The 16,589-nt window shown below is 46.3% G+C and overlaps 1 protein-coding gene across 1 annotated transcript; it reads right to left on the bottom strand.

Moving 5' to 3' along the window:
- Positions 1-363: 363 nt before the first annotated feature.
- Positions 364-13,368, bottom strand: LOC127582694 (E3 ubiquitin-protein ligase TRIM11-like). The gene is made up of 6 exons (XM_052038254.1): positions 13,272-13,368; positions 12,018-12,772; positions 4,540-4,635; positions 3,777-4,010; positions 1,980-2,157; positions 364-1,448 (listed from the first exon to the last, which is right to left on the bottom strand). Exons 1-6 carry the CDS (start codon positions 13,366-13,368, stop codon positions 904-906), a joined length of 1,905 nt encoding a protein of 634 aa, XP_051894214.1. The 3' UTR covers positions 364-903.
- Positions 13,369-16,589: the final 3,221 nt, after the last annotated feature.

Raw genomic sequence — 16,589 nt, 5'->3', positions numbered from 1 at the left:
CCACCACCCTCTCTACAACTTAAAACCAAAGTGTTTTCTCTGTTTCCCAGTTCTGACAAAGGGTCTTTGGTCTGAAGCATTAACTCTGCTTCTGTATCTGTGGAGGGTGACTGACCTACTGAGTGTTTCCAGCATCCATTTTGGTTTATATTCATAGATGTGGAGAGGCTGTGTCCTGTAACAGGAGGGTCCAGGGTAGGGGCCATTGTCTTCAGACCAGCTACTTTGGACTGAGGTGAGAAGAAATTCCTTTTTTTTTGGAATTCTGACAATCAAAAAGAAAATGCAGCTACTGGAAATTTTAAAAAATTTTTTAAAATTTTATTTATAGCGTGGTAACAGGCCCTTCTGGCCCAACAAGTCCGCGCCGCCCATTTTAAACCCCAAATTAACCTACCCGTACGTTTTTGCAATGTGGGAGGAAACCGGAGCACCCGGAGGAAACCCACGCAGACACGGGGAGAATGTACAAACTCCTTACAGACAGCGACGGGAATCGAACCCCGATCGCTGGCGCTGTAATAGCACCGCGCTAACTGCTACGCTACCGTGCGTAAATAAAAACTGAAATAAAAACTGTAAATGCTGGAAACACTCAGCAGGTCAGGCAACATCTGTGGAGAGAGAAAGAGCTAATGTTGCAGGTTGGAGACCCTTCATCAGAACTTTGGAATTCTATACCTCAGAGGGCTGTGGATCTTCAGTCACTGAGTATAGTCAAGGCTGTGAACAGTCGATGCTCAGACACTCAGGGAATGTGAAGGTTGTCAAGGTACAGATCAGGTTTTGTGAAAGGGCAGTGAAGGCTGGAGGAGCCATGTGGCCTATTCCTGCTTCAGTTCCTTATTTCCTTGTTTCAATGATTCTTATCTTGCATACAGAGTATAATCAGTGCTGAGTTTATCACCTGAGAGTGCACAGCGCCAGGGTTGTGGTGAAATCAGCCACTCCCAGTGCTGGGTGGAGGGGTTTTGTGAACACTTGCTGCCGAAAGGTGTGTAATGGGGCTAATTTCTTGTCCATCACACTGTAAAAGGAAATAATTCCGGCTTCAAAGTCGACGTACACACCCACCCTGCTGGGCATTTGAACAGTCAGTGTGGTCACGTTGTCATTGTGTAAAGCTGCAAGACTGCCGGGCTCCGAGTACAGGCACCACGACTCCTTGTTCTGTCCCAATGAACATTCTTTGCCCTCGCCCTTCCGCCTCAGGCTCTCGTAGCACACGCCGATATCCCAGCGCCGGCGCTCTCCACCCACCTCCACCTCCCAGTAGCAGCGGCCACAGCTCACTCTCTCCGAGCACACAACCTGCCACCAGTAGTCAAACCTCTTGGGACCATCGGGGTAAGGCTGCCGCTGCTTGGAACCTGACACGGACCGGTTCCCATCGGACAGGACCAGGTGTGGAAATGCTGTGCGAGGGTCCAGGCTCGGTGTCTGTCCGTCTGTGAACGGAAGGAGTAGCTGAGTGAGACAAGAGACTGTGGATGCTGGAATCTGGAGCAACAAACAATCTCCTGGAGGAACTCAGCAGGTCAAGCAGCATCTCTTGAGGGTAAAGGAGTTGCCGACATTTCGGGTCGAGACCCTGCATCAGGCAGCTGAGTGATCTCCAGCTGTGAACCCCTGACAAGGTCGGAGCCTGCCCTGGCGCAGCACGCACCCCTCCACTGCTGCCCCGTCACCGGGCACCAAGTGTTCCTCATACACGAGGAAGGACGTCGTTAAACTGGAAAGGGTGACTGGAGGGTTTGAGGACAGGCTGGACCGGCTGGGACAGTTTTCCCTCGAGCAAAAGAGACTGAGGAGTGACCTTAGAGGTTTATAAAATCCTGAGGGATGCAGATAAGGTGGATGGTCAGTCTTTATCCCCATGGTAATCCCCTGTAATCCATTACACCAGCCTTTCATTCACATCTGAATGCATGAGTGTGCTGACCTGGGGGTGCTCGGTATGTGTTTCTTTAGGTACTTACACATACTGACCAGGAAGTTACTCCCCAGGGTTGGGGGGGGTGCTGCCACGTACTGGCTCTGGACCCACTCTGCCAGCCTTTGCACAACAGTTTTACCCGGATCAGAAGGAGTTGGTGCCATGAACGGTTCAGATGCTTCCTTCATTCTAAAGAACAAAAAAACATCTTCACAGCCAATGAATTACATTTGAATGATGATGCTTTTTATAGTTTAGAAGATTGACTGCCAAGATGCACCAAAGCTTCCCAAACAACAAGAAGATCTGTTCTAGGTACGTTGATCGAGAGACAAATAATGGCTAACACGTTGGGAGATTGCACTCTTCTTTGAATGGAACCATCAGATGTTTTATGTTTACCAAAGGACAGAAAAGGCCTTGGTCTGATAGCTCGTTTGAAAGGGCCCTTGTGGAACAGGGCAGCACTAAGCTGGTATTTGCACAGGGAGTAGAGGCCTGTGTCCTCAAGTGTCTGGCTCGAGAGAGTGAGACCCACCCACTAAGCCAAATCATACTGGCCAGCTGGTCCAATTTCAGTCTGTAGTCAGGTTGCTCCATAGCCCGAGTGTCCCTTGTGTCTGCAGCCACAAAGTGCTATTTGGAAATGCTTTGCTGCATGTGGACACCTTGCTTTGAGTGAGCACAGAACTAATCCTTTTCATCATTAAAGGATCAGTGGACAATCACCAGATACTCAATTGCAAACAAACAAATATCGACACGTACTGAACTACAAGCACAAGAAATGAAGCAATGCAGAATTACACACTTACAAATTGATTAAGTGGGAATCGTCATGGTGAATTACATAAAACTCCAGCCTCTTACCTGTCTGCCATTGAATTAAGCTGCTATAATGAAATGCACATCAAAAACAGTGTAAATAAGTGTATCAAAAACATACATTTTATAAAATATCCTGTCTGGCAATTCAAATACTGATCATTTCAAGTAATTTCATGCTATTTTTTAACTCATGTTTATTTAAGGCAAAAATGAGGACACAGTGCTGAAGTAGGCAAGATAATTACCGAATTCCTTACATTTCTTGATTCTCCCAGTGTCCCAACACTTGTGTGGGATTGACAAACCCTAGAGAAGAAGTGTTGCAGGCTGCATGTAGTCATTTACCCCTTTCTCATATTTCCTTACAACATGGGGGCTGTCCAGTCAAGTCCGTGCAGCCTCTCAGAGCAATCCCATTGCCCTACTTGTATTTCCTTGTAACCTCTTCTCTTTTACATGTCCACCAACTTGCCCCACGCCCCCATTCTCCTGCTACCCACCCACACTAGGGGTAATTTACAGTGAACAGATAACCTACCAACATGTCTTTGGGATCTGGGAGGAAACCAGACCACCCAGAGGAAACCCGTGCAGTCACAGGGAGAATGTGTAATCTCCTCACTGACAGTACTGGAGGTCAGGATTGAACTCGGGTCTCCCAAGCTTTGAGGTAACAAGAATTTTTTGCTGCTCCTGTTTTCTGGGTTACAAGATGCATTTAGTCATTTACCCTGTTTTTTTAAACCAAAGATTGCTTCAATCTCCAGCCAGCCTGTCCAGGTGGGTTAAACTGCCAGGTGCCTATGTTAGTATAAAACAATGATTAATGGGAAACCTAAACATCTATATTTTATTAGATGAAGGAATTTAACATCTCTCTCTCCAGAAACCCATCTAATTGTTTCTTGAGCCAATTATTTTGGCCATCACTGTTAAAACTGATTCATAAACTCTTATCCTTTGGTGAAAAACTGCCAAGGTCCAAGAAGGGACGAGGCAGGTACGGTATTACCTGGATAAACGAAAGCTCCTCATTGTGCTTCAGAAGCTCACTGAGATCAGAAAAGGACTTTTCAAAGTCTCTCACTTTCCTTTCAAGCTCACTGATCTTGCCATCAATCTCAGTGACCATCCGAATCTGCTCACTTTCCAGGAATCGCAGAACTCTCCTCTCCTCCTTGTCAATGTGCTTCCTCAGTGTCTCGTATTTTGCTTTAATTTTCATCTGCACATTTCTTTTCACGGTCTTAAAAAGGCAGAAGAAGGTTTTTATCAGCTATTGTTGATCATTTCCTCAGAGCTATTGTTGAAAAAAGTTGAGTGTTACAGGTGAGAAGTGGTGCAGTCCTGCCACCTGTTTATCCATGGCAGAACTCACCAAAGTGCTGAGAGGCACAGATCGTTTTCACCAATTTTTCCCACTTTGCAGCCCCTCTGAAAAGTAACAGTATGATGAACAAATGTGATTCCATGGACATGGGGTCACATGGAAATCTTTGAGTGTCATTTGGCAACTCACTGGCATATTGGCCAAGTCCATTGTTCACTCACAAATCCCATACACTTTTCACTTGGATATTGGATAGCGAGGGAGAGGGAGAGACACCGACTGATTCAGAGGAATTAAGGCGAATTTTTGGTTCCCCAAACCAAGATCAATCAGCTCAGCACAGAGCAGATTCAATACTTGGGACCAAATATAAACATGGCTTCACCATACACAGCACAAGTCCACTGAGTCATCTAGGAAGATCTGTGCTTTGACAGGACCCTACCTGTGCATTCCTCTTCTCTTTGTGAAGATCACTCAGAGCTAATTGAACAGCTTCAACGTTATTTCGGATCTTCTGGAGCTGATGTTGCAAATGATTCTAAAGTGAGGCATCGAAAACATGATGAAAGTCAGGTTTATGTGCACAAGATGTATGTTAGGAACTTCACATTGATCCAAAAATATGTATTTAAACAAAAACAGGTGCATGGAGGAAAACAAAACACATACAGTTCATAACATTGTTCACCACTGAACAGAAATAGAGGCTGGCATCGAATTTGCAGGTGAGAGCACATCCTGGCGATGCAATTAGTTCCGGGAATGAGGAACCAAGTCATTGGACAATGACACACCACCTGAACCACTCAGCATCAAAGGACCACAGGTCCTCCAATATGACCAATAAAAAGCAATTTCCCCTCAAAACTCCTTCCTCTCAACTTAAACCCATGCCCTCATGTTTTTGATGCCCCTCCCATGGGGAAAAGATCATCTACCCTATCTATGCTTGTTATAATTTTATACATTTCCATCAGGTCACCCCTCAGCCTATCCACTCTGTCCCAAAGCTAAAGTCCTCCAATCCAGGCAACATCCTGGTGAATCGCCTCTGCACTCTCTCCAGCGCAATCACATCCTTCCTCTGGTGTGGCGGCCAGAACTGCACGCAGTACTTCAAGTGCAGCCCCACCAATGTTTTGCAAAATTGCAACATAATGTCACAACTTTTATATTTAATGTCCTGACCTATGCCTTCTTCAACACTGTCTACCTGTGTAGCCACTTTCAGGAAACTATGAACTTGAGCCCCAAGATCCCTCTGCTCATCAACATTCCTTCGTGCCCCACCATTTATTGTACATGTCCTACACCTATTTGACTTCCCAAAATGCATCACCTTGCACTTGCCAGGATTAAATTCCATCTGCTAATGTTCTGCCCAATTTTCCATCTGATCTATATCCTGCTGTAGCCTTAGACAAGCTTCCTCAATATCCACAAAACCAATTTTCATGTTACCTGCAAACTTACTAATCATTCCTCCTACATTCACATCCCACTTGTTAATATTTTTTTTCCACAAACAGCAAAGGTCCGAGCATCCATCTCTGTGCTACAGCACTAGTCACAGACTTCCAATCAGAAAAGCATCCTTCCACCACTACCCTCTGCCTCCTACCACCAAGCCAATTTTGGATATAATTAGCCAGCTCACCTTGGATCTGATCCGCCTGAACCTTCTGGACCAGCCTACCATGCAGGACCTGTCAAATGCCTTACTGATGTCCATACAGACAATATCTACCACCCTACTTTAACAATCTTTTTAGTTACCACCTCAAAAAAAACTCAATCAAATTAATGAGCCAGGATTTCCCCCATACAAAGCCACACTGACCATCTCTGATAAACCCCTGCCTTCACAAACATACACAAATCCTACCCCTAGGGCACAGAGTCAGGAAATTAAGCTCCCAGCACACTGTTGGAGGGGCAGGGGTCTGGTGGTGGGCACTTTGCCAGAAGGTAGGGGATCAGAAGATCAAAGATCAATGGGTGGGTGTTTGACGGTCAGTGCAGACCTGGTGGGCCAAAGGGCTGTATCTCTGTGTGAACTAATTTCCCTCGCACTGACGCACCAGCCTGTAGTTACCTGGCTTATCTCTGCTGCCCTTCTTAAATAAAACAACATTAGCTATCCTCCAGCAACACACAAAGTGCTGGAGGAGCTCAGCCAGTCAGGTAGCATCTGTGGAGGGAAATGAACAGTCAACGTTTCAGGTCGAGACCCTTCATTGGCCCTGAGGAAGGGGCTCAACCCAAAACATCAACTGTCCATTTCCCTCCATAGGTGTTGCCTGACCTGCTGAGTTCCTCCAGCACTTTGTGTGTTGCTCCAGATTTCCAGCATCTGCAGTCTCTCTTGTTTCTCCAATCCTCCAGTCTTCTGGCACCTCACCTGTGGCTAATGAAGATGCAGGGCCCCAGCAATCGCATGCCTTGCTTCCCATGGTATCCCGGGATAGATCTCATCCAGCCCTGGGTATTTAGCAACCCTTATACATCCCCTGTTTTAAATCTTATGGTTAAAACTGCCATTTCAGAATAGAACAGAAGAACGGACAGTGTGCACAGCCATATCAGTGTACAAGGGTGGTTAATGGTTTGTGAAGATCACTGAGAATGTTAAGGAAGTATAAGCAAGGGCATGATAACCACTTAATTGAAGGAGTGAATCTCTGGCTTTGAATGATGACAGGATGAACCAGAGCAGCACGGGATCAGGGACAACACCCTCTCAGCTTCCCGAAACAGCAGTCAGAAATTGGGAAACTAGTTCGGCTGACTAAATGGCCATTTGGTTGCAGTAAGAAACAATGAGTCCACTCCAAGGCATCTCTGGCTACGTCCAAGGCCTCACTGGCTGTTAATATGGCAATAAGAGATAGCTAGAGGCCCATGTTAAAACAGCAAATACCTAACTTTTGAGGCTTGGTCATGAGACCCATGTGGGGAATTGGGCCCTTGTATGAAGCAAGCAATTTTCTGTAGATACCAGAGACTTCAGATGCTCAAACCAAGAGCAAACCAAACTGCTGGAGGAACTCAGTGGGTCGAGCAGCATTTGTTGAGGCAAAGGGACAGTCGACATTTCAGGTTGAAATCCTGCATCAGGACTGAGAATGTAGAGAGGAGATGGCCAGTGAGGGGGGGGGGGGGGCGGTGAGGCAGGGGCTGGCAGGTGAGAGGTGGAACCAGGTGAAGAGGGAGAATGATCGGCAGATGGAGCCAGATGGGGGAGGCGGGGGGAGATTTGGAATCGGGAGACGGAGGCTGGAAGGTGCTGTAGAACCAGATAAGGGAGGGGTGGTGGACAGATGGAACCAGGTGGGGAAAAGCAACAAAGCTGGGAGATTGGGGGGGGGGGCACTGGGGGAACTATGTGGGTAGAAGGAGTTAGAAAGGTACACAGGGAGTGTGGGGCTTACCTGAAATTGAAGAATTCAGTGTCTGTTGGCAAAAACCATTGGGTTGCAGACTACCCAGGTAGACTATGAGGTGCTGTTATTCTAGTTTGTGTTTGGCCTCACCCTGGCAGTGGAGAAGGTCAGGGACCAACAGGTCAGTGTGGGAATGGGGAGGGGAGTTGAAGTGACATGCAACCAGGAGTTCTGGATGGCCGTCATGGACAGAGCGTGGGTGCTCCGCGAAACAGTCCCCTAGTCTACACTTGGTCTTGTCGATGTAGAGGAGGCCACATCAAGAACACCGAGTGCATTAGACAAAGTTGGAGGAGGTACATGTGAATCTTTGCAACATGTGTGGCACCGCCTCATTGGAGGGAAATGGGTTCTGGAAACAGGATTCAATTCTTTACTGAACCCTGAAATTGCAGAAGAACAAGGGATCATAGGGAGACCAACACTCACAAGGAGAATCCTTGCCTGGATCCCAGAAGCCACAAGACTGATCACCTCGTGTCTTGACTGCAGAAGGGGCGAGTATACTGACACACCCCTCACTCTGCCATTACCGTCAAACTCAGGTTCATTGAGGCGCATAGAAGGGCATCCGGGAGCAACATCAGGCATATCCAAGAATGATGAGATGGCAGCTTACTGAAGCTGCAACTCAGGACCACAAGCATGCTAAACAGCAAAAACAGCACGCAATGGACAGAGCTAAGTGCTCTCACAATCAGTGGATCAGATCAAAGCTCTGCATTCCAACCACATCTAGTTGTGGATGGTGGTGGAGAAACGTTGCCAGTCCTTCATTGTCATTGGGTCGAAATCCTGGAACTCCCTCCCCAACAGAACAGTGGGGGCACCTTCACCAGAAGGACTGTAGTGATCGAAAGCGGCTCATCACCACCTTCTCAAGGGCAGTTAGGGATGGCAATGAATGCTGGCCTCGACAGCAGTGCCCAAAATTTAAAACCCCTCGATTTCACATCATAACCACCCTAGCACCAACCTTCTGTTCTCTCCACTCTTCCTACATTTCTTCACATATTAATTCCTATTTTATCTAACTTTGCTTCTCGGATGAAAGTCCATCAGTGTAAAATGTTAACTGTTTTTCTCTCTGCAGGTGCTGCCTGGCCTGCTGAGCATTTCCAGAACTTTTTTGCTAGCTACTGCCTTATAAAACATAGACGTGTACAGCACAGGAACAGGCCCTTTGGCCCACAATGTCAGTGCCAACCATGATGCCAATTTACCTGCAGATTTGCCTACATGTGGTCTATCTCCTCCATTCCCTGTCATACATACATCTGTCTAAAAGCCTCTAAAATGTTGCTACCAAATCTACCTCTACCACCTCCCCTGGCAGCATGTTCCAGGCACCCACCGCTCTTTGTGTGTAAAAAAACTTGCCTCATAAACCTTCTTTAAACTTTTCCCCTCTCACCTTAAAGCTATGCCCCCTAGTACTTGACATTTCCACCCTGGGAAAAAGACTGACTACCTACTCTATCTATGCCCCTCTTAATTTTATATACTTCTGTCAGGTCACTCTTCAGCCTCTGGCGCTCCAGAGAAAACAATCCAAGTTTGTCCAACCTCTCCCTATAGCTACGACTCTCTAATCCAGGCAGCATCCTGGTGAACCTCTTCTGCACCCTCTCCAGAGCCTCCACGTCTCTCCTGTAATGGGGCAACCAGAACTGCGCACAATACTCCAAATGTGGCCAAAGCGAAGTTCTATACAGCTGCAACATGACTTCCCAACACCACAGTTCCTGCCTGACCTGCTGAGTATTTCCAGCATTTTCTGTTTTATTTCAGATTTTCAGAATCTCTGCAGTTTTATTTGATTTCCACAAAATAAACCTCAGCCTTTCAGCTCTAAGCACTCATCTTTGTGGGTTTAAAGGGTTAGAAGAACTTAAATGATACAACTACTCTGACATAAGGTATGGAAAGATGTTGGGATATTGCCCAAAACAAACCAAGGAGACCCAGTGAAATACTTTAACCTGCCCTTCCACCTCTTCCCCTCCCACCATCCAGGAATCCAAACAGTTCTTCCAGGTGAAGCAGTGATTCACTTGTACTTCTGCCAATAGAACATTGAATGGTACAGCAAAAGAACAGGCCATTTAGCCCACAGTATCTGTGCTGACTATGCTGCCAATTTAAACTGCTCATGTGCCTGCACCAGGTCCACATCCCTCCATTCCTAGCCTGTTCACATGTCACAAGATCACAAGACAAGGGAGCAGAAGTAGGCCATTCGGCCCATTGAGTCTGCTCCAAGGAAAAGGGAAAAAAGAAAAAGAAATGAGAAATGGGGCGGAGAAAAGAAAAACTATTCTAATCCCAATTTCCGGCCTTATCGCCATATCCCTTGATACCCCGACTATTTAGATATCTATCTTTCTCTTCCTTAAACACCTCCAATGATCTGGCCTCCACTGCTGTACGTGGAAAGGAATTCCACAAATTAACCACCCTCTGGCTAAAGAAATTTCTCCTCATCTCTGTTTTAAACCTGTACCCTCTAATTCTAAGATTGTGCCCTCTGGACCTAGACTCACCCACCAAGGGAAATAGCCTAGCCACATCTACTCTGTCCAGTCCTTTCAACATTTTAAATGTCTCTATGAGGTCCCCTCTCATTCTTCTGTACTCCAGTGAGTACAGTCCAAGAGCTGACAAACGCTCATCATACATAAACCCTTTCATTCCAGGAATCATCCTCGTAAATCTCCTCTGAACCCTCTCCAACATCAGCACATCCTTCCTAAGATAGGGGGCCCAAAACTGTGCACAGTATTCCAAATGAGGCCTCACTAGTGCCCCATAAAGTCTGTCTAAATGCCTCTTAAAATATCCTATTCTGCATTAATTGTTCACCACCTGATCTCTGGAACATCGGAGAAGCCAAACGCAGACGGGGTGACCACTTTGTGGGGAACCCACATTCCATCTGCAGAACCACCTCGAGCTTCTTGTTACCTGTCACTTTAGTTCTCCATCCCACTCCCACACCGACCTATCGGTCTGTGGCCTCCTGCTCTGTTACAACAAGGCCCAATGCAAAGTTGAAGAATGACACCTCAACTTCTCCCTGTCTTCTGGATTCAACTGGAGGCGACTTGCTTTCTCTGTCTGCAACAAATGGGCCCCGGGTCATAATCCACCTCTGATACTGGCTCTCCAATTGTTCTCATTTCACAGTTCTTATGCACAAGGTTTTCTGCCTATCTGCCCCCATTAACTCATTGACCAGATAACCTCATTTACAACTTACCTACACAGCAACCCTGTCCTCACCCTAGCGGAGATATTCACTTTGCCCTTCCCACAGCTCCAGACTAACTGGTTTTCTCTCCTTCCCAGTTCTGACAAAAGGGTTAAAGGGACCCGAGGGGCAACTTTCCACCCAGAGGGTGGTGGGTACATGGAGCGAGGTACCAAAGGAAGTGGGAGAGGCCGTACAATTCCAGCGTTTGGACAGGCACACAGACAGGAAAGGTTTAGAGGGTATGGGCCAAGTGCGGGCAAATGGGACCAGCCTAGACTGGAATGTTGAACAGCATGGACGATCCGCCGAAGGGCCTGTTCCCGCGCTGTATCACTATGGGACTCTCATTCCTGTATCTCTGCCTCATGTGATTGCCTGCTTGCACAGACTCTGCCTGACCTCCCGACCGTTTCCCGCATTTTCTGTTTTATTGCTGCTGGCAGGAGGACAGAAGTTGCTGGAAATGTAAACGTCCGTGAAAGGGAAACAGGGTTGTGACATTTCGGGTGTGTAATATTCCCCTCAAGTCTCTGCCTCACCCAACCCCATCGCCGGATCACCCATCGGTTCCCTGTCTCTGACCCCGGGACAGCCCCCTCCGCAAACCCTCTGCTCCGACTCCACCCCTCGGCCGCTGCTCCCTCCCCCTGAACATCCCTCCCCACACCCTGCCCCTGCTGTCCGGAACCTCTCGGTCAGCTCCCTCCTCTGCACATCAGCTCCGGGCTCCGTCCCCCCCCCCCCCCCACCACAACTATTTGAAGAGCCTGACGTTGTTTGCTGAGCCGGCGGCGCCCCCCGGAGCCGCAACATTCAGTATTTATACAGATTTGCAATTGTTTTTATAAACCCCAAAGACCGGGGAGAATGGATAAGGGTTGCATTTAATACAAGTCTGAAAGAGGTGACTGTTGACTAGGATTCCTTCATCGACACCAGCAGCAAGTCCGGGGTACGATCTCCCTCAACAGGTCCCGACCCCAGGTGGCCAATAATTCTCTGGGCAACACTTCACAAAAACTCCCTCTTTAACACACACGCAGTTCCCAGTTTAATTCCGCCTATATCAACGGACATTGAAACGAAACATAAAGAAACAAAAACACAAGTAAGCCACAATTATTTTTAAGGGTCATTAACCAGTAACCGACGATGGTGTCACACCGATTTCAACAGGTGAAAGTGAAAAGGCGCCTCGTCATCTTGTGCCCAGCACATCCTTACCCTCAGCTCCTTCTCGCCCTCGCTGATGGTCTCGCAGCTGTGGTCCTTGTGTTTCCCGATCAAAGTGCAGAGGGTGCAGACACACACCTGGTCGTCTTTGCAGTAGATCTTCAGCAGCTCCTGGTGCTCCGTGCATTTCCAGCGGGACACGTCGGCAGTGGGGTCGACCAGGAGGTGGGTCTTGAAGACGGCGCTCTCGGTGTGGTGCCTCAGGTGCTCGGGACACATCGAGGCTTCGCACTTGAGGCAGGTTTTCACGGCTGCCCGCGGCTTTTGGGTGCAGTAGTTACACAGAATCGCGTTCTTGGAGACCTCCAGAGCCAGGTATCTCTGAACAATGTTTGCCAGCTTGAAGTTCCTCTCCAACGTCGGCCTCTCGCTGTATTCTGCCCTGCATTCCGGACACGAGTAACTGGCCGCGGCCGAATCATTCCAGGTCTCCTCAATACAGGAGCAGCAGAAGCTGTGCTTGCATTCGAGAACCACCGGGTCCGTGTAGATCTCCAAACAAATCGCACAAGTTAATTCTTCCCCTAAAGCATCCTGGGCTAAACCGGTTGCCATCTTCAAGGCGGAGGTCTCTGAAGTGTGGAACGCTATTGTGTTTGTGACATTTGTTCGGAACAACAGCAGATTCAGCAAAACATCCAGTGATTGCGGTCCCGGGGGGGCGGGGGGGGGGGCAAGGGCGTGTAGAGTGCAGCTGTTCACACCACTCCGGGGCTGGCGCAGAGTTCTAGTCCTAACGCCCAGATCTGAGAACAAAATATTCACAAATTTACACCATGAGTAACTGTAAAAACAATTAAATTGTCATTTTATTGACGATCCGAATCAAGTTTAACTGTTCGGATGTAAGTACAGTCTGACTTGATTATTTTCCCGTTCTAACACCACCTGTAAAGAGAAAAGTGTTAATTATTCGGGCACGGTCATTGGTCAAACCCAGAGTTTGCAATGGGAAGTAGCAGCAGCGAGACTCGGAATCATTGTAGCGACGGAGGAACGGGTCCACCGAAAGGTGCATCTAATTTGGAACCCACAGAAGCCGCCGTCGGCACCTCACTGCATCTACAATTTCAGCGTTCGTGCTGATGTAATCAATGCAGATTCGATCATTCCGAGTTTTCTTGCCGTTAGAAAAGGCATTCAAGCTTAATTTTATCGCATTGGGTCTAATCTCTTCACATAACTATAAAATTCATTTTTAAAGCAGGCAATAACCATGGCCCACAGGACAGACTAACCACCGACCCTTGACATTCAATGGCTTAACCATGACCGAGTCCTCCACCATCCGTATCTCGGGAGTCACTGATGACAGAAACGCAAGTGGACCAGCTGCATACATTTCGTGGCTACAAGAGCAGGTCAGGGACTGGGGTATCCAATTGCACCCTGACTCGTCAATGACTCCACCATCTACAAGGCAGGTCAGCAATGTAAGGGAATACTTTCACTGGATGAACGCAGCTACAATAACACTCAAGCTTGACACCATTCAGGACAAAGCAGCCCAATTGATTGGCATCCATCACCCCAAACACTCACTCCCTTCGCCATAAGGGTAGAGTGACCGCCGGTGCCCCATCTACAAAGGGTACTGCAATTACTCACCCAGACTACTTCTGCAATACCTCCCAAACCCACAACTTCCACTCTCAAGTAGGACGAAGGTAGCAGGACTGCAGGTTCCCTGCAAGTCACTCACCATCTTCATTGTCCCAGGTCTAATTGCTGGAACTCCCTCCCCAACAGCACTGTGGGAATATCTTCACCGGGATTGCAGGGGCTTCACTGTGGCTGCTCACATTTTGTTAAAAAGGTGCAAAAAGTGTAGCTGTTAAAAAAATCACCCCAGAGTTGGGGTACAGGGCAATTATAGAAAAGCAATGAATGCCGGTCTTGGCAGTAAAGCAAAGATTCCAAAATATTTAACGTTATTACAAAAAATCATGTTTCAGCCTCTAGCTTAATCCCATAGGTGTGGTCCAATCATTCTACCACTTTCTTTAAAATGTAAGTTAATTATTTTTTTAAACTTCAGTTTGCAGTATGGCGACTTCCTCGATGTGATGCTTGATTATATCACTGCTGGACACTGCAGATCCCTGAAGCTGGTCGCCAACAGAGGGACCTTGGGCACTGACTTGATAAATTAGGGCAGTAGAATCAGAGGCTGAGACGACTGGTCTTCTACAGTAACAACCAGCCTCCCTTCTGATAGAAAAAGCCCAGACAGTGGAGATTTCTTTCTGACTCTCATTCATTGACATTGTTTTAAAATCTTGAGGATGCTAAGTAGTCAGTCCCGCCTCTGGAATTTGACTGTTTTGTCCACATTCAGACCACGTTTTAATGGTAGAACCCAAACTGAGCATCAGTGAGCAGTTATTGGTAAGTGCTGCTTTATAACACTATTGACAATTCTTGGGGTGCTAACTGATCAGGTTGTTTTGTTTTTTTGTCCACAGTTCTTCATTTTCAGTGAATGCCATCAGTGTTGTAACATATCAGATTTATTTGCCAACTGTAGTCTTAATCACGAGATCAAATGAGCTGCCCACTACATTTTCCCCTTTTGAAAGTTCAAATGTCCTAATTATATACAGATGTAACACAATGATACTAGTTTAAATATGGTCTGTTTACACAGAACTAAAATATATTAAGAGAATAGTTCATACACTTTGATAGGAATTTTTTGGTAAAATACTGCTCCCTGAACCTTCACAATATGAGTGGAAACGTGGCCGATACTAATCTTCTGGAATACAAAGCACAAGCTAATTTAAAACTGTAGCAGAAATCTTTAGTGTTTACTTTCAAACAGCAACATCTCAGAGAAAGGCTGGCAAGCATCTCTGACCAAAAGCACAACAACACTATTTTCCTACTTTGATAGATTATTTAACCTGTAAACAAATCTTAATGTTAGGTTCCGGTGGTTAGGTATTTAGTTATTTTATAACTAACAGGTACTTAGTTATTTTATAAATCTTAATGTTAGGTACTTAGTTATTTTATAACAGTGGGGAAATAGGAGAATCTCACCTGATGGCAGAGACTGATCCATCAACTGGAGGCTGGGGGCTCTAGCGGACACTTCCTTGCACAACGTATTGTCCAGCTGTTGAGAATCTGTACTTTATTCATTCCCTAAACTCGCTAGTCCCTTGTTGGCAATTGCAGGAAATATCAGCATTGTGGGTACATGTTCTTGTACACTCATACTTGTTATATTTGTTGAAGTGCACAAACCAGGTCCCATCAGCCAAATCAGTCCATTTTAAATGCCAAAATCCATCTTAGCAAGGTTCCTTCAACTGCATTCTGCGGACGAATCATCTGACGCCAAACCCAGTCCTCTCCAAATGGCGAGAGTCATACTTTAATAATCTCCCACAGTACTGGCCAAATAATAGAGATCCTTTAATAAACAGGTTTATTAATTCAAAAACAGTTGCAGAATATTTGACACCATTGACATGTAGCCCTGAAAACTCAGGGTTTTGAGGATTTATTGAAAAGGGAAAAAACATGATATACTGGCACCTGAAATAAAATGCAGGAAATACTCGGCAGGTCAGATAGCATCTATAGAGAGAAAGTTTTCTTGTTTCAGGTCGATGACCTTTCGTTCAAGACTTTCAGTCCCCACTCCAACAGGCACTTCCTTTGTTCCCTATATCTCTCCTTTCTCTGTGATGCAAAACATGTTTGATTTCTAACATCTCCTAATTCTGATGAAAGGTCATCGTCCTGAGACATTAGCTGTTTCTCTCTCCACGCGTCCGGCCTGACCTGCTGAGTGTATCCAGCATATTCTGTCTTCATTTGTTTGAGGATTTAATTATCCAAGTAAAGGAACAGCTCCTCTCAATTGTGCCACCCAATCAGTGCGAGTGGAAAACACAATTTGTGTCAGTGACAGGAGAATCAATAGCACACTTCAACAAGTACAAACAGTTACAATGGAATGACTGTTCACTTTATTAGTGTTCACTGACCTGCTAGCTCACAACACATGGATTTTATCTTATAAATCCATATTCTATAAACCCACTGGCAATACCTTACTTTGTGATTAGTTCACTTAAATTTTACCACAGCCTAATTTACTCTAGCCTTTTCCCTTCATTCATAATAGTGCCATAAAAGTTTGTACACAAAAACCTTAAGGGAAGCCAGAGAGTTGCAACATGATTGTATTACAGAACAAGCCAACCTGGGTGCTCGAGAGTCTAGTCAGTGGCTGAATCAGTCTACCTTTAAATCCAAATTTGCCTTCAGAGGAGCACATTTTCTCCACAACCCACCAGAACTCTTCAGAACAATTTCAACCCACAGCAACTAATCTCCTGTTCATGGTCTGACCTTTAGTTCATCTATCAACATTCTTGATTCAAAGTGCTGTGTTGCACACACCAGGAAGGTCCCAGGTCTGATCATTGGTCTGTGCCAAATTAATGATCACAATTGGAGAAATGAATGGTTCTAAATCCATACAGGGTTTAATTGTGGAGTTCATTGGCTCAAGTTATGTAGCCAAGAGTTTTGGTAAGCTTCCTC

The sequence above is a fragment of the Pristis pectinata genome, chromosome 24, assembly GCF_009764475.1.
Source record: "Pristis pectinata isolate sPriPec2 chromosome 24, sPriPec2.1.pri, whole genome shotgun sequence".
NCBI lineage: Eukaryota > Metazoa > Chordata > Chondrichthyes > Rhinopristiformes > Pristidae > Pristis > Pristis pectinata.
Note: the sequence above shows the minus strand (reverse complement) of the source record. Positions and strands in the feature narration are given on the sequence as shown.